Consider the following 21,652-nt stretch of genomic DNA (forward strand, 5'->3'; position numbering starts at 1 on the left):
AAACAGAAAGACAGGAGGAGGGATATATATCGCTGGGGTGCCGCTTTCTGTCCTGCTCCTCATTTATACCCACACACACACGGCCGTGTCAAAGCTGCTCTCACACTCAATGGTAAATGACAAATTTAGATAATGCACACATACAACCTTACAAAAATAAATAGGATACGGAGGCTTAAGCAAAGCTAAATCCTGAGGCTGCTGGAGACCTGAGACTGCAGATTACACCCCAGACACCTTAAACAATGCCCCCAAATGTGCATCCTTAAAAGCATGAAATCCTTGAAGCATCAGACCCCACTTGTCATTTGCCATTAATATTCCAAGTTGCTTGTGCTTTGGGGGCCAGTATTACACTTCTGTGTTCTGATGTACCCTAAAACAAACATTTGCAAAGCCCTAAAGGAATAACTATTGTTGATAACTATTTTTCTAGCTGTGGAATATTTTGCAAGAGGATGTGATAACAAAGGAAACAATAAAAAAGGCCACGTTCCTGCAGTGCATGGGGTATCCATAGCTATAAATAGGAAGAAGGCAATGTTAGAGGCATTTAGGCATTACTAGGAAAACTGATATTTGTGCTTTGAAGAAAGAGGAAATTAAGATTTATGTTGACTTTTCCAGACATATTAAAGACTTAGTCCACAACCTTAAAACCTGATAACCTTCACAGCCTTATAAATAGTAAGAAACTAGAATTGCTATTATGCTGAGATTAAGCTATTAGAACACATACCACATGTTTCATCTCTAGTAAATACATATTTGAAAAAAAAAAAGCCCATTATCTTTTTACCCTTTATTTGTTGTGCACACCTTTGACAGGAAGGTAAAGTAAAGTATGGCAGGGCAAAAGTCTTGGAGGTGTCACACTGTCACCCCAGAATTACCAGCACCTGTCCTGGGGGACGGCCTTGTAGTGTCCAGCCTCATTTGATCAGCAGTGGCCACGGCCTGTGGGCACCCTCTCTCAGGTGACATCCCCTATCTGCTGTGGTTCTATGATGGCCCTGCTGCTTCTGCTGAGGCTTATATTCCTCATAGGCTACAACTGCAATAAATGGGCCCACATGTCTGACCATTACCAAGCAAACACATACTGTACATGTATATGCACATGTATGTATTTCTTCAATCCCTTTGTTTTTATTAAACCAACCATATACAAACTATTCGCATATCTAAGGTTCTAGGCATATTCAGATGAATTCAATAAGGGCTGTCTACAACACATCGTGTCATTACACTCTACTAATTAAGCATTCCTGCCATCACTTCTTTGCAACGTTCAACAAAAAATGACAGACATGTCTATTAAAACAGGATAGCAATGTACAATATCTTGAATCAAAAAATTAATTTGATGTCGCAACCGGATTGACGGTTCTGAGACTATAACAGAAGTGCTGTGCAATTTCAGCTGTAAAATCTACAGCATACAGTCCCAGATATAATTGGAAAAAGTTCACAAAGAACTCAACATGTCTAATTGCAGCTGTGTCAACTAATATAAAACATCACATAAATCAGATTTCTGTCTATTCATTAGCCAATGTGTCAGCTTGCAGATTAGCGATGTTGTAGGAACAGTCTGGTGAGTCTTCAGAATTATGACTTCCTCATTAATTGTAGTTTTGCTTCCATTATGTGCATCAAAAAAAATCTTACAACAAAGAACAAGCACTAATATCATTTGTGCAAAAGAGATTTCTATGGATATGGATATACAGTTTTGGGGTATGAGAATTCAAAATTACAAAAACAAGGACTGAGACGAAACACAAATGCATGTGCGTGTATTCAAACTCTCAAAGTGGTCAAGCCAGGTGATGTATAATAGCAAATCCAAAAGTCTTAAACCCCATTTCATATGAAGAAGAAATGAGGCATACTGTCCCATTATATTGCTATAAATCATTTTTGTGGATAGCTGACAGCTTTTTATCAGATCTAACCTTTTCCAGCCTCCATTAGGAGTGCTAACATTTTCAACTCTGACACATTTGCAGTTTATGAATCTCACAGCTGATTTACTTTGGGTGGGGGTGCACTGATTTTCATGCTCATTGCCAAACAGGCTGTCCACAGTGTTGGGCTGGGTGGAATGTGGAAGGGAAAATGGGTGAAACTTATACTTACCTTTTTAATTTGCTATAGCTAGTTTTGTTGCTGAAAAGCTATTTTAAGGAAAACAGTATGATATTTCAAAATCTCAAAAATTAAATTGTGGCTTTGGTGCTGTCTGACAACCAGAATACAAAAGACAAACAATATCAGTTTATGAGGAATGTTTGTTGCCATTGCCTGTGAAGGGGTGTAGAGGTAATGTTTATATGTTTACAGTATATTTCAAGCTGTGGTGTACATTCTCGTGACAATGAAAACCAATTATTGATCTATAGAGCCTTCTATTTATCCATCCATCAAGTTTTAAAACTTCTCTGGTGTCTTGTTTTCCCAACACATTCAACAACATATTAGGTGACTAAATCCCACAGTGACCAATGTTGTTCAACTATGCCCTTCAATAGGATTTCTCCTAAAATAAAACTTATACAAAGCCACATCTAATATTTTCAGAATTTAGGCAAACATCACAAAAAATAAAGTGCACAAATAATAAGTACATCACCATACACTAACCATCATCTGAATTTACTCTTAATAAAGTATGTGATAGGTAAATCTGAAAAGTACAGGGCAATAACTTTGCTATCTGGTGTGTTATGGGACGAACTTTGCCAACCATAATTGATTTAAGTACACCATAATCAGGATGGGGCAGTTAAGGTAAGGCTTATGTGTTACCACATAAGGGGTCTATATTTCATTACATGCTGTGTTTAACCTTACCCACTTCTCCTAAAACACACAAGAGGCTCATTATGTGTTTAATATTCACCAGCAGGTGAATAATTTTTATGCAACTCTGATAGTTGGGTGAGATGGATAACTCAATTATCTGAACATCCGTCAGAGCAGAGGGCTTGCTGGCTCTGGAACACCACCAGCTAAGATTGATGGCTAGAAGACACCAATAGCTGCTGCTTCGCAATCTCATCCAGGCACTGGGCCTGAACACAGCACATGATTCTGTATAAGACAGAATCACCCCCCCCCCCCCTTTTTTTTTCTTCTTTTCTTGGGAGCATTGTAGGTGAAGCGTCATTACCCCTCATTCCACTGAAGAGGGGTTCATTATGGGGTTAGTGTTTTGGCAAGACTATTGTTTGGATGATAAATGCAGTTGGTGAGGGCTTCAGAGGGAAAATTAGTTATGTTTTTTGCCTTCTATAAAAACATGTTCCCATAGCTCAGTCTGCAATGCTTTGGGGCAAGGCAAGAACAATTAACACAAGCAATGGGTGAAGCAGCTCAGTTAAGGCAAAGTGGGAATTCGTGAAAAATAAGCAAATTCACTGGAAATGTCAGTCAGGGGCAATGAAGTAATTACAAACACTGCTCTGTGATTCCAAGGGCAGTCAAAAAGAAAAGAGAAAGCTTTAGTGTCAAGCAATGAAGTCTCAGTTTGAGGAATGGACAAACATCCTAAACACCAGCCCTTCAGGGTCCATCTCATAAAATGAAACCAATTAATAGGAAGAGAAAACAGGATGATGTCAAGTCATCACTCTCTTGTCCCCTGCTTCTCTACTGGTTTATGTTGTAATGACAACAAAGTGTTGACCCCAAATTCACTGCATTTAAATGCCTTCATTTTTCAAACCCACGCAAACATACGCCATGTGCACACACACTTGAACTTCAGACGATGTTGTACAAGGTCTAACAATAAGAGAAAGATGAGGCCCATTTGGAAATGTCAGCAGTAAATGTCAATTAAAAATCACATGGGTGCTGGGAAATGTGGGATCTAAAGGGACTGACATTTTTTCCTTTCTGACGCGACAATGTTTATCTGACCGAGCTCCTGGTTGACATGATGGGATCTACTTTGTCATTTCCTTAATACACTTGGACAGGGCCGCCCGAGTGAATATCAATAAAAAGACACCCGTTGGCAAAGATGTAAGCCTCACACTAACCTTAACCATCCAATCAAGCTTTTAGTATTCTGATATTTTGACCTACTATAAACTAATGCCAAGAGTACCTTAAGAGAAAGACTGAAGTCAGTTTAATGCCATTTTCTTCAATCTAAACCAAGAAAGCACAATGGGTTATACAGTAAAATATTTATGAGGACCGCTGATTTTATTTCCTTTTGGAAGCAGGCCATTTCCAAATAGAACTATGTTGCTTTGAGAAAAAGAAAAAGAAGAAGCAGCATATGAAGAAGAAGAAACAGAAGCAGATGAAGAAGAAGAAGCAGAATAATAAAAATAAAACAAAACAAAAAACGCACCGCTGATTATTACCAAGACCTCATCTCGCACATTTTAACCCCTCAATAACATGGAATGGGTCATGTTCCATGAAAATCAAATAAATGTTCCACTGGCAGCTTCTGAGCAAAAGTGAAAGCAGTGAGCCAGTCATTGGTAGGCTGGGCTAACAGTTTAAAAGTAAGGAACCCTTATTTCACTTTATTAAAAAACATATTTTGAAAACTGCATTTGAAAGTAAAAACTTCCATTATTTGTATATTGCACAGGAAAACTGAGAACGAAGATTTAATTCATTTAAAATTGTATATTACAGACTGAGATCTGACTATTTAAGTGGTCTCAGATTGTGTTTTTACCTATTTTACATATTACCTACCATTTTGATTAAAAAATAATTTATCAATAAGAAAAATTATATTTTTTAACGTGTCATCTTATATGATAGAAAGATAGCAATATTATACCAGTATTGTTTAAGGGTAGGAACATAATACATGACATATTCTAGTCAAGCATATTCTGTGTTTTTTCCTTTCCTAATAGATCCTGCTTCAGTACTGTACATGGACCAAAGAAACTGAAACAAAGACAGAGATAGTCTGACTGTACATGAAGGCTGGTATCTCATGGTGCTTCAGCACCATGTCACAACATGTCAGCAGACTTTCACAGCTGAGGCAGGCCTGAGCCATAGCGAGGCAAATAAAGGCAGTGCAGGTGACTTTCCAACTTAGTGTGCCAAGTGAGTCAGGGACATAAAAAACATGTGTGACCAATACTAACTAGATGTGCACCAAACACAAAACTCGCCCTTCCTGATTATGCCCAAATGCATTAAAGCCTATAGAATTTTCAGTATTAAACGTGGGTTTTTTTTTGTTGTGATTACTAGCACAACATATTTGCTCTTCCCCCAGGATTAGACCACAATATCCCGTTCCTGTCCAAAAGTTCTCATGACAACAGATGCAATGGGTAAATCACCCATTTCCCAGCTTTCCTTAAAAAAAACAAAAAAACAATGTGTGTTACTCTGGAAAACAATCAAGCTCACAGGCAGGCCATTCAGGCTGTAAAGGACTCCAGTGAAAGGAGTGGGTGGGGAAGTAGTGTGATGTTCAGATGTATCATATGGAAGTCTGGGGTTAGCGCGTCATATGCCAGCGAGGAAGTGGTTAGGATTGTTAAACAGAGATATGACTTGCCTTGATAATACTGAGAAAAGCGGATTGTGGTTTGTGGTGAAAAATGAGAAATTAGACACAATAGACAGACTGGGAAAATGGCAGCTGCAAAATGCTTCATTCAGATCAAGCAAATGAAGAAACATGCAAAAAACACTAAGAGGTCAGAATACAAAGCAAAGACTCGCCTGTTCCAGTAGCTCCAGAACTGTTCATTGAGATAGGTGCGATGGCTATGGTCATCTCCAAATGAGGCTTTGCTCTCAATCCAATGTACAATGTGTCCCTCCACAGCTTTTCATAAACAGAAACATATAATGACACTTAAAAAAAACTGGTGACATAAAATCAACACAAACAAAATCTAGAAGGGACAAGTGACATTTTCTTTTTCTTTTTTGAGACCATTATTCACAAATATCAAATATGATCTGACATGGTTTTGACAATTAAATAATGACTTTTGAAAAATGGTACTAAAGGTTAGGAGTAAGTTATTTCAGATAAATATTGACATTTATAATGTAAATACTAACCAACTGGAACCTCAAGGATTATATCAGGTGTTTTGTCATAGCCCATAGCTCTCAATTGGTTTTCATCTACAGAAGACAAAATGCAGAACAGACCTGAGACTACAATATGTTTCAGTACATTCAGTTAGGTGTGTGTACATCAGTCACAGACTACTGATCCAACTGTGTTCACCAAGACTCTGGTAAGAAATCCCCTCTCAGTTAGCAAAGTAGTCAAAATAACAGTGGAGGATCGCACAGTAAAACCATTAACTACATCTGCCAAGTATTCGCTGTTGTTGCACAACAACCTCTAAAGCCCAGTTAAACAGTTGCTCACCAGGTTTGCAGTTTGCGAGCAATTTATAAAATATACAGCAAGAAGACAAGGTTAGCATTATAGCCTCTGTAAGTCTGATCCCTGCCTGGAAAGGCTGCAGCCATTGTCCTTGACTTTTGGCAGGCTTCGGCCGTTATCCCTACAACACCTGATTTCTCCATTAAATCTCTGGCTGACCAGGTCATTCAGTTCCAAGGGCCTGCCTCTTTGTCTCCAGCCAAGCTCAACTAATGAGGCATGGAAGGGAATTGAGCAGAGATAGAGGTTGGATGTGGTGGTGGTGAGGAGGTAGCATCAGCGAAGGACGGAGAAAGGAAGGCTGCAGAGGGACATCCAGGGTAGGGTAATTTGGGTGTATATGTCTGTGGTAGGATGGGGACCACTATCCACTCCTACTGGGCTGTTGACATTGCCACATTACTGTGGCTTTGATTATCTTTTTACATCACCTTTGATTAAAATTAATGGGCCATCCCTGCTGTTCCATAGCTTATTGCAAATCCATTTGTCAGATGTGGTGAGGCCGCCTCAGTGGTCGTAGTGCCCCCCGAAATCTGAACAGTACTCAGTACAGCCCTGAAGAAAGGTCAGCACACCGGGTCAAAATAAATGATATTGTCTTAATGACCAAAGGAATTACTTTTATCCTTCATCACTCATCTGACCTATGGGATGATAGTGTGATAGGAATGACTGAAAGTAAGGGGGAAGGGGGTTAAAAATTCTGGATCATAAATTCACACCTGGACACCATCTTGATTTAATAATGTTTGAAAAGGACAATGGTGTTAGGAAAGAAATTGGGATATTTGATAACAGCTCCCGGTCTTCCCAAAAAACAAAACAAAAAAACTGCCATGACAAAAGTGACTTTAAAATGTGAGAAGGTTAAGTGATGGCTTACCTAGAAAGGAAAGGTTCCTCTCCCTCAGTTTGTCACGGAGCAGCACCTCATGCTCTTGGCCGATAGCACTGAGAATAGAGGGTCAAGGATTCCAACAAAGCACAGCAACAGTGGTATTTTATGTCACGTAAGTTAACGTGATAATTTTTTTACTACATTACAGTAGGTTATTGTGGAAACTTTATGCACAGGAATTAGAGTATGTAAGCTCAACTTCTGCTTTTCTCCATTATTGGCATTATGTAAAGTGAAAACCACTTCTCTTCATGCTGATGTATCATGGGAGCAGAATCAGAGCTTTCAGGTTAACCTTAAGCTACACAACAAACCTCCAAAGTGCATTACCTAAATGAGGAAGACAAAACAAATACCAATTTGGCAAAACGCATAGAGAACACAGACTAGCTGCTCCAGTAATTTCAGTAAAATCTTTCAAGAAAAAATGCTTTTAGAATAAATGCCATTTTACATCAGGACATATGAGGCTTGATGCCACAATTAGCATTACGTGTAGAACTTGTTTATTCCAGCAGACAGAGAGAACAGTACTGTACTATTCTCAACAAACACAGATGTATCAAAACTGTTTTAATTAATTCCTGCTTTTCCTTCCTGACACAAGAACTATTTCTTCCACGTGTGGACGGTTCTTTGAAAGCACATAGTAGTGGGGCAGTTGTCATTAACTCTTTGTGAAAGAGTGACAAAGTTTAAGTTGACATTAACAAGAGGACAGCCAAAGAAAGGTAAAAAGGAGGATGTGGAAGGAGGGCAGGATGTGACAGGGTAGACTGGCTATGAACAGAACAACTCAGCCCCACTACATGCACGGAAGCCTGGACAGACACAATAACATACAGACATATATATGTACACATACCCAAATAAGTCTCCTCCCCCAGGAAGTAGCTGGTCTGGTACCCAGCTGCTTGCCCCTGTATAGTACTGCACTCCAATTGTGTCCCTATAGTCAAGGCCATGCCCCTACTAGACATGTAGGGGGTATTTGTAGTTAAGCAACATAAAAGGACACTGCAAATGTGTAGATTTCAAGATGGACTGATGAGTCCAGAGTGCTCCATGGTGACAACTTGAGCAAAGAAATTCATATGGGACATGCATTTAGGACTTATTGATGTTGTTGTTATTTTAAAAGAATCTGGGAAAATATAAAGACAATAAAACGACACATTAGCCTCTTTGAGGCTTTTGGTATATCAGAGCATTGGGTCTGATCCTTTGCATGCACATGAAGATGCATTTAGATCAGCCAATCCTCTCCTCTACCTCTTCCCTTCATCGCCTTCCAGCCTCTGTATCGGGAATAGTGAAATGGCAGGCGGGATGAAACACTTCCTCTGTGAAGCAGAACTTTTATGTCAGGTGAAGCCAGACACATCTCATCCCCTTCAATAGCTCTCGTCAATTTCAGGCTTAAAATTTTATGGGATAGGATACTGTTTGATGCAGTCTACCAGCGGTCCATAACAGCAGTCATTTATTGTGCACTGAAAAGGGAAGGGTGGGGGGAAGAAATATTATGGTGTGTGAAAAGGGTGGGTGGGTGAAAGGGAGGTGAGAGAAGGAAGCCCGTACAGTTCTGGGAAAGGAGAAAACACACAGGAGGTGCTGGCAAAATGGCAGGCGTGACTGTGGGCTCTCATGTGACCTCATCAGCAAACATGAGTAGCTGATGCCGTCTGTCAGCCTGGTGCTACATTTCAAAACTTACTGTATGTAAGCAGTATATCTGTTACATGTACATTAGGCCAACAAACTTTCTTAAAATATAGAAACAACTAAATTGTAAAGATGAACAAGTAATCAAAGACATCAAACAACTTAAATTATTTTACGTAACATTTCAATTTAAATTTAAAAAAAGATTGAAACACTTACTTGATAGATGTTATTGGCTAAAATCTGGTCAGGTATTAATGATGGCTCCTTAAGCATGCTGTTGAGAACTGTTTTAGAGGCTGAGACCAAAGCAGAAAGAAAAGAGAGGAGAAAAAAAAATAATAATAAAAAAATAAAATTCACATAATTGTGCTGATTACATCAACATAATGACTTTGTTTTTTACATTTAAAAAAACAATCAAATTGCTGTAAATCAAACATTTAAAATGTAGAGAGAAAATACAGGCCTGACACACTGTAATTCACTATGCCACTGTCACTGCAGTATTTCCACATTAGTCAATCAGATGGCTGCTTGGTGTCTACATAGATTTTCTATAGATAAATTTTTCAGTTCAGAGCACAGGAGCCCATGTAGTTTATCTATGTTATGAACGCTGACTATTCTGCATCTCTCATCCCCATTCTTGCTCTACTAACATTATAAATCAGGAAAGAAAAGCCTGCCGGACTGATTCGCTGGTACTGCAACAGCAAAAAATACCTTAAATCATTTCTTAAAAAGATTTGGATTAAATGGATTGTATCATTGTGTGACGAAATGGTTGAGGCATGCCATTTTAGTGATATATACACACACAGTTCTGACAGACTTGCAGCATTATAGACAATACAAGAATGTTTCTATTCACATTTCAGGCATGGAAGGTGCCTGTACTAACAGTGCACACCCAGGCTCATGTAGAAAATGGTGCACAGCATATAACTATTAAAAAACAATACAGCCTATTTAAAGATGTATAAAAATGGATAAAGAGTGAGTTAAAAAAAAAAATCCTCAACTGAAAAGGGATCAATTTAAAAAGTCTTCATTTACACATGCACTGACTGCATCATTAGGCACCTGTTTAACGAATTTCATTAACAGAAAGGCATTTAAAAGATCATCTAAAACCCTTAAGACGCTTCTTTTCTGTACTGCCTTCCCCTTTGCATTTCTTGAGAAGGCAGTGCTCTTTGAGGAAACTATTACAGAGAGGACAAACAATGGTGTGCTCCTTCATATACCTTTTCATGAAATAAAGAGGTAAGGGGTAGATTAAGAACAAAGCCCATTGAGCACTCCCTCATATTTTTCTGTTTCTTCTCCTTTTCCTTCATCCGTCTTTGCCACCTCTTTCTTTTGTTTGTTTTATTTTTTTGGGGGGGAAGACTCTTTTTCTCTTTTCAAGTCTCTCCCAGCCACAGTAGTCCCCCAGCCCAACCCATAACCCCACACTGCCTCTTAGAGCTGCAAGGCACAGGGCTGTGCTTTATTTCTTTGCTCATTTTTCTCAGAGATTGGTACCTTCACACGCAGATCCATACCATGCTCCTGTGCAGTGCGGGCGGCGGTGAAGAAAGAGGGTTATATTTTCCCCTTGAGTTAGGACACCTCATGACAAATGATAATGGACAATCAATAAAGTAGGAAATATGAGGCAGCAAACTTTATGAAGCCAGGAGACATATTACTCCCCAACAACACTGGTTTCCCTTAACAAAGTCACTACTCGACTGTGCCTAATAATCTGAAGGAAAATCAAAGGACCTGCAACCACATCAGCAATATTGGCAACTTATTCCACTTTAATGGCATTTTGATTGATTTTTTCCCTCTTCCTAATGGTCGTTTTATAGATTTGACGCTGCTTCTGCAAAACAGTAGTGTGTAATAAACCTCCCAGAAGGCAAACGGCAGCCATTAAAGCTTTTGTCTTACTAGAGTTTATAATTGGAGGTTGACCACCACCACATTTTGGTCTCTCATATAACACACAAAAACACTTCCAGGACTAGACTTAATGTTCCCTCTTCTTGTTCTCTATACTCCTTTGCTATTTTTTGGTAGTTGGCCATAATAAGTGATAGAACCCCTTTCTTCTTTTCTGTTTGAGCAATGGAGTTAAAAATAGCCATAAAGAGGTGACCTTGGCGCTGACATTGTGGAATTTCAGCCAAGCATTGACCTGATGAAAATGGAAGGCCAGGCCGCTAATAAATCAGGATGCTTTTAAAATGAGTTTACCCTAATGCTCATTCATCATGGGCTGTAATGCCATTTGCAGGCCCAGGATTCGCTGCTGTGCACAAACACAGCAGTAAATAACAACAGGGCCCTTGCATCCCTCGCATCGTTGCAGCCTCCAACATCAGCATACATTTATTAAAGACACCCCCGCCTTGCATGGCAGCACTCCTCTACGACACTCTGAGCTCCTCTCCACCACACACACACACACACACACTGCACAGTCTTTAAATACACACACTATGGCTCACGAAGACGCATGCATAAAAACACACACAGGAAAATAAAAAGAATAATCTAAAGAATACCAGACACAGAGAACAAAGCCCCGCAGCACAACTTTGCACATTGTAAACATTCACCAAATTTACTGTAATTGTCCCATGTTGGTATAAATTCTGACTAAGGCACCGTGTAACATCGTCAACATCTGAACAAAAAGAACAGAGAAGAAGAGAATAATAGATGTGAAACGCTACGCCTCCATTGGGATTTGCTAAAGAAAACAACCGGTGTAAACAAATCACAAGCCTGTTTTCATATGCAACTCCAAAACAAGATAAACTATGCAGAACAAGGTAACAGCAACATAACCTTGGCTTGATTTCTCATTGCTTACTTGTGTCATTTGTAACTACTCTTCCTTTCTCCACCAGGGTGAAAAAGTCATTATCTCAAACACAAAAAAATGTCGAGAAACCTCATTAGATAGCAACATTTGTTGAGGGAGGACCGTAATAAACAATAATGGATGACGATTGTTATTGCCCCTGACACTGATGAGCTCCTCTGCAAGTTTGTTTATTAATTAAAAAAAAGCACTTTTTTTCCATGGATGGGGGGGGGCACCTACATATTTCCTCTCTATACCCCCCTCCACCCCCACTCCCCATGCACAAGCCATTGAGCTGTGGAGGCGCACTCGTTCATCAAACTTCATGGAGCAAGGGAGAGACAGGTCCTGATAATGTGCGCCGCTAAAGCTGATTTTCCATGATGAATCTCGGAGCATATAAATTGGCTAATATCTGAAAACATTTACAGATACTAGAGGAATTGACTACTTGTGGGACATGATGGATGAGGCTCTTCGACGCTGGCCGACAGCTCTGCAAATCTCTGCGGCTGCCTAAAGCCCTCATTTGATTTTCCAATTTACTCCTTTTAAATTTATCCTCCCGTATTGAAAAAAACAGAAGATGGGAAAGAGAGAGAGAGAGTGTGAGTGAGTGAGAGAGAGAGAGGGTGGGAGACAAGAGGAAGGCGAAAAAAAAAAATCTGTTTTCTTTTTTTAAAGCTTTCTGTGGTGGTGTGTAGGTGCTAGTTGATGATATGAGGTGGTATCTCCTGTGCAGGAGGAGCCCAGTCCCTGAAGAGGTTACTGGGGCAGAACTGATCTGCTTCCACCTGATTCTCCCTGATAGCAGTGAGATGAGACTCTACATTTTTCTTTGTGTGTGTGTGTGTGTGTGCGTGCGTGCGTGCGTGCGTGCGTGCGTAGCAATAGTAATAGAAGATCTGGGGAGGCTCTGCTATGGATAGAGGTTTCCTAGGTCGGGCCATTAAGACTGTGGCAGAGGCTGACTGGAGCTTCTTTGCTGAAAAGGAGTAATTAGTATACTTGTCAAGTGAAGTGCCACGCTGCTGCTTACCTCCCTTGTGCACACGCAAGCATGCACACAAGCACATACACACACACACTGCCTTTGCCTTCTTACTCCCTCCCTCTTTCTAATGAAGTGCCCTTGCTTTCATTATTTAGAAAAAAAATGCTGCATTTACACACCAGCTTTGCCACAGTGGAGAGGGGGAGAAGAGAGGAGCACTTGAAGACAAGAGAGGAGGAACCATAACAATCATAGTGGATACTAAGTTTCAATTTTAAAGGGTAGAACATAATACAATATCAGTTATCAACACGTCTGATCTGCAAAACAGTGAAGCTATTATGAATTCTGTCAGGGAACCGAAGGATCATAGTCGACGCTTACATTCTCACAGTGTTAACATCAAACACAGGACATTTATAACCTTGCGTACAAGGCTTCTGTAAAGGAATGTGACAATAAATCTTAAAGGATGTCGAATCACATAGTTACAAAACATGGAGTAGCAATCTAATCTCGAGCTGGGCCTTGGGAAAATGGAAAAGGTCAAATAACTAGCAAAATTGCTTCCTTAAAAAAAAAAAAAGTATGTCTAAATCTAGAGACACATCAACTCCTGTCTAAAGGAGGAATAAAGAGAAAGATAGAGATAGCATAGGGGGGAAAAAAGAACAGGAGCTCCCCCAATGTACCCACTGATATAAAGCTGGAAAGATAATATTAGGTATAATATTAGGTATACAATGTAACTGTATCATTTATAGAAAATATGTTCTATATCTATATATAGAATATATAGAATCAGCGGACTACAAGATTAGTGGGATGTTAACATTTAAATTGTTTATTTTTATCTATTTATTATTACTCTATACTATAATAAAGCTGACACATTTTTTTAATGTTATTATTTGGACTACCGGTTTCGTTGCATTTCAGGTATTGGGTTAATATTTACTTTCAATTTTATAAAATTCCATTGAAGAAGTTTTAAGCAGTAAAAACACACAGGTATGTAAGTCTCAGCTACATTTTTGTATTTAAATGATGCAAAAAATTTTTGCCAAAAAACAAAAATCAATTTCAATTATGAATTTGTCATTAAATTTATTTTGATACAAAAAATCCTTATTTAACATTTAAGATTTAGAAAAGTTGAAGTTAAAGATAAGAGCTTTTATTATTTCAATTCAAGCAATTTCCTTTATTTTTGACTTTTTAAAAAGTTTTTATACAATGCCTTACTTGTGCTTACAAACTTCACTGAAACATTCTTGTCCTCTATGATGTGGTTTGGGAAAAAAAAAAACAACTCAGAAAGAAATTTGGCATTTACACTGACACTGTATTAACTGGTTCAGATTGCTGTATAATTCCTAAAACTCATTGTGCAGTTTCCAGTGACCTGCAAACAGTTTATATAAACAGCACAAAACTGCACGTGACCTTTTTTGCACTACTACCAAGTCTGTTTTCATGAGACAAGAAGCATTATGGATGTTGATTTCAAATTCAATACGTGATAAAACTGCTTTGAATGTATTGATTTATTTACAAGCGCCACCAGATAGTCTTTCACGCTGCTTGACTGATGCCCTCTCCAATACCTTTGCTGCAAGGAAAGGGGGAGGCAGTTTGTTGGTGGTGTCGTCATGTTGAGGTGTAGTGGTGGTGTGTGAAGCTAGTAGGAAGGAGGTGTGCGATGGGGAGGGGGAAGACGACAACAACAAGCGAGCAAAACAAAACAAGGAAGGGACAGAAAACAATTTAAAACTCTGTATTGATCCAGCACTAGTGATTGTACATATATTCCACAGTCCCAAAGGCCCCATTCATGTGTCTCTTAAATGCAAAGGGAAAGAGAAGGGGAATAAAAAAAAAACGATGGTGCTAGGCAAAGGCGAGCCACTCACCCAGTTGGGGGTAATGTCCCTTATATAGAAGTCTATTGATCTTTGTAGTGCTACTGCCTACCCACCCTCTAGAGTCCAACAAAAACACTCAAATACACACACACATACACAAGCATAGTCTGGTGCTGGTGGGGGCACGACGGATATGCATGCCAATAGCACTAAGCCAACCTGTTAGCTAATTGCCAGCAAAGACAATTATCCTTGCATTGTTCCATAATGGAAACACATTACAAGAGCTTAACATACACAATGAGAGATTGGACGATTTGAGAATGAAGCCTGTGTGGGCAGCAATTCATTCTGAGGTCATAAGGATACTGCAGAGAAGTGGTGTCAAAACAGAAGTCACCATCCTAGCCACTGACTTTACAGCTGCCAGCAGTGGTACAATGTAATTACATTATAATTTAAAAATGGGTCATATTTATTTGGCAGGTGACATTCAAACTATTTTGCCAGGATTGATCTTTTTCTGGTGTGTCCTAAGCTAAGCTGATTTAGGTCTAAGATGGTCCTGTAAAAGTGATCCAGTTTCTGTAAAATCACTTTCTACAAGAAAAACCAAGACTACGACATTGCTGGCTAGGCTGCAAACATTGAGATGCTGCATGGTTACAACACTGTTTTTAAATTAAACAATAATCATTCAGGAAGCTTCATCTGCTACAAATCTATTCTGAGCAATAATAAAGCATGTTTTCACTGTATGGAGATGGAGGGATGCAGTGGGCTATTATCTGAGACTGAGTACTTCTCCTGGATGAATGCCCTGTTCTACAAGCTGCTCAGGCTAGTATTTTGACAGGCAGTGGATAACGGTGGGTCCAAAGCAATCACATCTCTGACTTTGACAAATGACTGTGCTGTGGCGAAGTTGAAAATAACACACATCCACTTTAATCTCCTTCTTGATTAAATTGGAAGCACGTCTTTTTGACATCATGCGATTCACTCTCAAAGCACTGACTACTGCACAGACACGGACATGCACCCAATCCTCAGGATAGGCCACTGAAATGATATGGAATCATATCTGCATAAGGTATTGGGAATCCCACAATAAGACAAAGAGGAACAAAAAGGGAATTAACAAATATCACATACAAAAAGTTGTAACTACAAATATTGGCATGATTATTGTATCTGGATTTCTGTTCTCAGCAGTGTGTCCATCAACACTACATAGGAATGGTTTGCTTTTACTGCCTCACTTTTCCTCTATGTCCTGAGGAGACCCCAGTGGGAATGAAGAAAGAGAAGGGGATGAGGGAGAAAGAAAAGGTAGGGGGTAGATAGATACATTGGGAGATGAAGGAAGGTAAGGAAGGAAAACACAGATGTTATAAATAACACTGATGAGGTGAGCTAGCATTGATCCACACTGCAGTTGAGACGTGGGTGGTCCTCACCGTGCTTAATTGCCAGTCATGTGCCCTGGGATGCAGCTACTACAAAATGTGCTCTGTCTCTTATTAGGCTAGGTCTGGCTGAAAACACAACAGCTAGAGCTGGAATTGAGACTCATTGAGAAAGAGATTCAAAAGACAAAGTGCTACAATTAAGACTGATGGGAGGAATGATAGAAAGGACAGAGTGGGAAATGGAAAAGTGTTACTCACGCACTCCACCCTCCAGGTCCTGAAGGAACCTGTCCAGGATGATACGAGCCATCAGTGCAGGAGACAGATCCACCTTCACATGGAAAAAAAAAAAAAAGAAAAAAAAAGAAAAAGAAGAGAGAATTAGCTCTAATAAAAAACAGACTGTAGCATCAGTGGGGAGTTAATACAGCTTCAAAACACTAGTTTAGTGAAATTGTTATTTCTCTCTGGAGAATCGCTCTATTTACGAACCTTCAGACTAAATCCCACATATCCAGTTGGAAGTACAGGCAAATTTCAAAGAGCCTAAGAATTACAGCACTGAAATTACACAGCTAGTCTACCTTCAGCAGATGTCACAAGATAATAATGATTCTGGCTCTAAATGATATTACTGCATTTCTAAACCTTGACCCAACTTTCGACACTCCCTGTGCAAATTGGCCTTTGAAAGCCTTGCTTTGCAATAACCTTTCCCACAGGAACAAGAAATCGCCTATTACGCAGCCATGCACCCGACTGAATTGCTTTTGCCTCTGTCAAATGGACAACCATTGCCTCTCATCTTGCATGAAAAAGCAGCACACGCCATACCCAGGCTAGACACAATAGAGAAATTTAATCTTAGAATGATCGCCAAACCAAAGCTGCAGAAACCAATGAGATGCACCGGAATGCAGCGCTTAATAGGAATGATAGAACCTATGGCTGCAGTACTCTTTGAACACAAAGACACCTTAAAAGGTGTGCAGTGTTTTTAGTTTGAGTGCAGAGAAGAACCTTGACAGGTAACAGAGCCCTAATGACCATGTCTACCTGACCTTTTTAGATTTTTTTATCACAATGCCTGCCCACTCATTACAGACAGTATTATAATGAAATTGGTAAAATGGTGTGCACTGGAAAACCAACAGCTACTGTCAAGGCCTGCGCAATGTGACAATTATTATTACAGCATAGCATGTACAGATGAATGCATAACCTTTAAAGATAAACCATGTGTACTGAGCAAGATTATTTTCCCCAAACATAAAATTTCACTTTTGTTTAATCAAAATTTACTCTGCAAATAAGATGACATCTAATAAATTTCACAATCTCTTCAGTATAGATGGAATTAAAACATTGCTTGGAGACATTGCCATTCCTAGCCAGCTCATTATGAAACACAATGTACGTGCAGCCAAAGATCATTTTTTCCCTTGTTAGCATAATTGGGGACTAAAAGTGAATTTGCCCTCAGCCTGTAGTGAGAATGGTGCGTTTCATCTTCTCTCTGATGCTTCCTGGTAATGCTGCGAGCAGACAGTCTTCTGTCTAAAAATGTCTTTTTACCTGCAGTAGTATTTGCCAACATTTCCATAATATTGCTTCAAGAAGGAAGCCTGTAAAAAAGGCCAACCATGTCTATAATAATTAAGGGGTGAGCACAGAGTTTATATCTTCATTAAGGCCTCTGACAGCATTTACAGCCTGCAGCTAGTTCATCCTCTCCCTAAACCTCCTCATTTTCTCTTCACTTTATCCTTTCCTCTTTGTGCTTATTGGCCTGCTCTGCATTTACACCTTTGGATAACGAGAGACCATCAGGTTCCTGGTAACCTGCACCAGGACTGACACAAGAAAAATGGCAACATTACCTACACTGGCCCAGGCTGAATAAGGATTACCCGATTAGTTCAGGTACTTGCTTCTCCCTAATTTTCATATTAATCATGAGTTCATCTCCAGACTAAAATGAGAGTACTTCATGAGTTTAACCTGTGACTATGATTCACAAGGCCTAAATTCGTGCTGAGAATGAATATTGTTCTGTAAAACTCACTTGTCATAAGCCCTGATAGCTAATGAAGGTCACATACTGTACAGCACAACTGTCTGTTCTTGCTTGAATGTTTAGGTAACCTTTACAGAAAGCTCCATAAAGCATTAAAAAACAGCGAATCTCAAATATAGAATCCTCATTCATGGACTTTTTCTCAGGACAAAAAAAAATACATGAATATTTTCCATCATTGTTAATTATTCCCCTCTGTTGGAGATATATAGTCTCATAAAAAGGATGAAACTACATCAATTAGCAGTCTGGGAGACCATGAGTGCTTGGTTTAAATGTTAAGTAGCATATTAAAATGATAGTTAAATGGTTCATAGACTGTTATCTCTGAGCTGAATTTAATCCTTTAGAGGAAAAAAAAAGATTTGAAGATGTGTCAATTAAATGGAGAATGAATGATGGTAGCTACCTTTGACATGCCACTGAGGCATAGGAACTACTCTGATTTTAGGTGAAGAAACTCTAAAATCTCATCACCAATAAAATTTAAATGTATATTTTAATGTTTCAAAAGGTTACACAGCCCAGTCTAGCAAACACAATATAGAGAAACTGAAAGATGAACAATACATTCAAATGACAATTCAAAATTACTAAATGTTATAATCAGCAATTTATTTACTAAATAGGAACTGTTGATTAATTATTAGGTACTCACCTTATGGCAATAATAACTTTATACTGTAACATTGAAGTTAACCTAACTACCACAGAGTACATTATTTTTCACTACTTTAAAATGTAGAAAATTGGTTATGTGAAGAATTAAAGTGCTGTAGGAATCATACAGTAGGAATCGTACAACCTGTACAAAGCCTAAAATATCCTCCTAAGGTAAATGACTAATTAGTGATGAAGAGAGGAATTAAACAATGACCCTGCCCTCACCCGTCCGCAGTTTGAAGCAACTCTACCTGAACTGCAATTTAGAAAATGACATAATAAAAACACAAAAAAGTGTTTTCACATCTGCTCAATAAATGTGGGAGCTAATTACATTCAATAATTGATAATGGACCATTTTACCAATTTAGATAATGACTAACAGGCAAGGGGGAAAATCAAAAACCGCTATCTATTTACAGAAAAAGTTTCAGGTTTAAAATAAATAAATAAAAAAAATGGGTTATGCCATTACCTCATTGGCCAGCTCCAGCAGAACGGGTGCAGTGGGATGTGCCTTGGCTGCACTCAGATACCTTTATTATAACAAAGAACAACAGCAGTAAAAAAAAACCATGCATGGCCACAAAGGCAGACAGAAGGGTAGAGGGGACGAGACCAGGCTAGCCAAGACATGATAATGTCCCTGATGACTTTGCCCTAGGTGGCATATGGCAGGCTCGGTATGGTTAAAACAGCACTGCTTGAAGGGCTTCAAATTTCCTTGAAGCCAGACAGCATGTGATAGTTAGTTAACCCCTACCGCCCAAAAAAGCCTTTTTTCCCTCGCCAGCTGAAGTAGAGCTCCCCTCAGATCTTACCCAGATCATCTCTGAGGTTTGTTGTTGTAAGTGGATTAGAAGTGCATTATCCAGCCTTGTTTTCCCCTGAACAATACCCTAATAAGTTAGATAAAGGCTAATTGCAATATGCAAAGAGGATTTCCCCCAACAGCCTGTTTTTCATTTTTTTAATTTATCCGTATTTATTGAATTACATATAATCACCCCATCATAAGCCTGTGTAAGGCAAATGTTCAGTGTCATTTTTTTTTTCTCTCCAGCTTTTAATATGATATGGAGAACAGAACTTAGCAGGTGCAAGTAGGTCTGGAATGAATCCTGAGGGTGATGATTTGTTTAAAGGAGATATATCTGTCATGGTGGCCAACCCTACCCTCAAGTGACTTTGGGAAGTCCTGTCCACAGTCAACCAACAAGGAAGACATAGAGAACACACACGAGTGGAATAAGACAGATGAAAAATGAAGTAAAGTAAAACAAAAAATAAAACAAAGGAGATGAACAGAAAAGAAAGACAGATTAAACAAAACAATACAAAGAAATACAGAGTAAAACTACCTTTGGTAGTGGCTTTCAGTAACATCTGGTGCATGGTGTCTTGAGATTGTTCTTTTGGTTCGTTTCTGTCAAAATGAGAAACCGGATGTAGCAGCAACATCTACAAAATTACTACAATAATAATAACAAAAATTATCGTCAATTTTCATACAAAACTACTTATTTACTTTTATTCTTTTCCAGACCGTACAAATAAAACGCTGATTTATTCAGCCTTGACTGCTCTTTCATTCTCTATTGTATGTGAACAAGTGCTAGGGATCTTGGGTCACAGTAATTTCATTTCAATAAGTTTGCTAGAGGTCAAAGTGTGTCAAGGCAACCTTGTTCAAAGCTCCCATCCCCCTGTACCCCCCTTACTCAAATCTTGTATTCATTCCTAGTTTTTCGATCAAACAATGACCCTATTCCACATTCCACACCCTGACATTTCCATGCAATTCAATTGCCATCTTCACTGCAAAGGAGGGGTACAGGGGATAAAAGAGGAAGAGCATTGGTTAAAAAACAACTTATTTAAAAACTACTACTACACACACACACACACACACACACACACACACACACACACACACACACACACAAAATGTAATTCCACAGAGACAGGCAGTGTGACTGACACCTGTCAGGGGGATGATAAATGACTCCATTTTGTGCCTGTGCTGCCTTCTGCCACTGGCGGCAGCGGCCATTTATCATCATCCGCTGTCAGCCGTGGAAAGCAGCAGTGACAGTGCGAGTCAGCAAACATTTAGCACACGCAGCCGCACTACACGGGGAAATTATTATTGTCAGAATAATAATGGTTTAGCATAATTTATTACAGGTCCACCAAATAAGCAGGGGCTAGATGTTATTAGACAGATGGATGGGAAGGCTTGGCAGACATCCACTGAGGCTCAGGCAGGCAAGGGCCCTCAACGAAAACGTGAAGAGAGGGGAGGTGGAGGTGTGTGCGTGTGTGTGCGTGTATGTGTGTGTGTGTGTGTGTGTGTGTAGGGGGGTTGAAATAAACAGAGGTATGGTGGGGGGCATCCTCCAAACCAATCAGAGAGCTGGCAGTTCAATTACAAAGAAATAAAGGGACATTCATCATTCAATTAGGCACCTGTCAGGGCTCACAAAGGAAGAAAACTTCTAACCTGGTACTCCAGGGAGAAGATGCTCAGAAGAGTGGACTGCGAGTGACTGGAACAAATAAAAGAAGGACAAAGTTAATTACCAGAGTGCATTGCAGAGAGACAAAGGGAGAGGGGGGGCTTCAAAGCTGGGGCCAGCTGCCCTGTAATCTAAAAGAACATGAAAACAAGTGTGGCAAAGTTGTTCCAGATGAACACCTCTGACAGAGGATTCCTGCTACGATGGCGTGGGGGTGCCAGAAAGGGCAAGATTTTATGTGGTATGAGAGATTAGAAAAATATAGTTTTTTTTATCCTTTA

The 21,652-nt window shown here is 39.3% G+C and overlaps 1 protein-coding gene across 9 annotated transcripts in view; it reads right to left on the reverse strand.

Annotated features, from left to right (window-relative positions):
* cdin1 (CDAN1 interacting nuclease 1) overlaps positions 1-21,652 on the reverse strand; it is a 51,492-nt gene that overhangs the window by 20,057 nt on the left and 9,783 nt on the right. For 5 of the 9 annotated variants that reach the window (XM_067478722.1, XM_067478720.1, XM_067478727.1 and 2 more), the window contains 9 exons: positions 21,356-21,401; positions 20,214-20,278; positions 19,328-19,388; positions 16,371-16,443; positions 9,195-9,274; positions 8,754-8,803; positions 7,296-7,363; positions 6,073-6,138; positions 5,725-5,830 (listed from right to left, as the gene is read on the reverse strand). In XM_067478722.1, the coding sequence (XP_067334823.1) occupies positions 5,725-5,830; positions 6,073-6,138; positions 7,296-7,363; positions 8,754-8,803; positions 9,195-9,274; positions 16,371-16,443; positions 19,328-19,388; positions 20,214-20,278; positions 21,356-21,401 (615 nt within the window). The remainder of the gene's footprint in view (positions 1-5,724; positions 5,831-6,072; positions 6,139-7,295; positions 7,364-8,753; positions 8,804-9,194; positions 9,275-16,370; positions 16,444-19,327; positions 19,389-20,213; positions 20,279-21,355; positions 21,402-21,652) is intronic. The other 4 variants (XM_067478725.1, XM_067478723.1, XM_067478724.1 and 1 more) reach the window with 1 other exon arrangement.

This window comes from Channa argus, chromosome 16 (genome assembly GCF_033026475.1).
Source record: "Channa argus isolate prfri chromosome 16, Channa argus male v1.0, whole genome shotgun sequence".
Classification (NCBI taxonomy): Eukaryota; Metazoa; Chordata; class Actinopteri; order Anabantiformes; family Channidae; genus Channa; species Channa argus.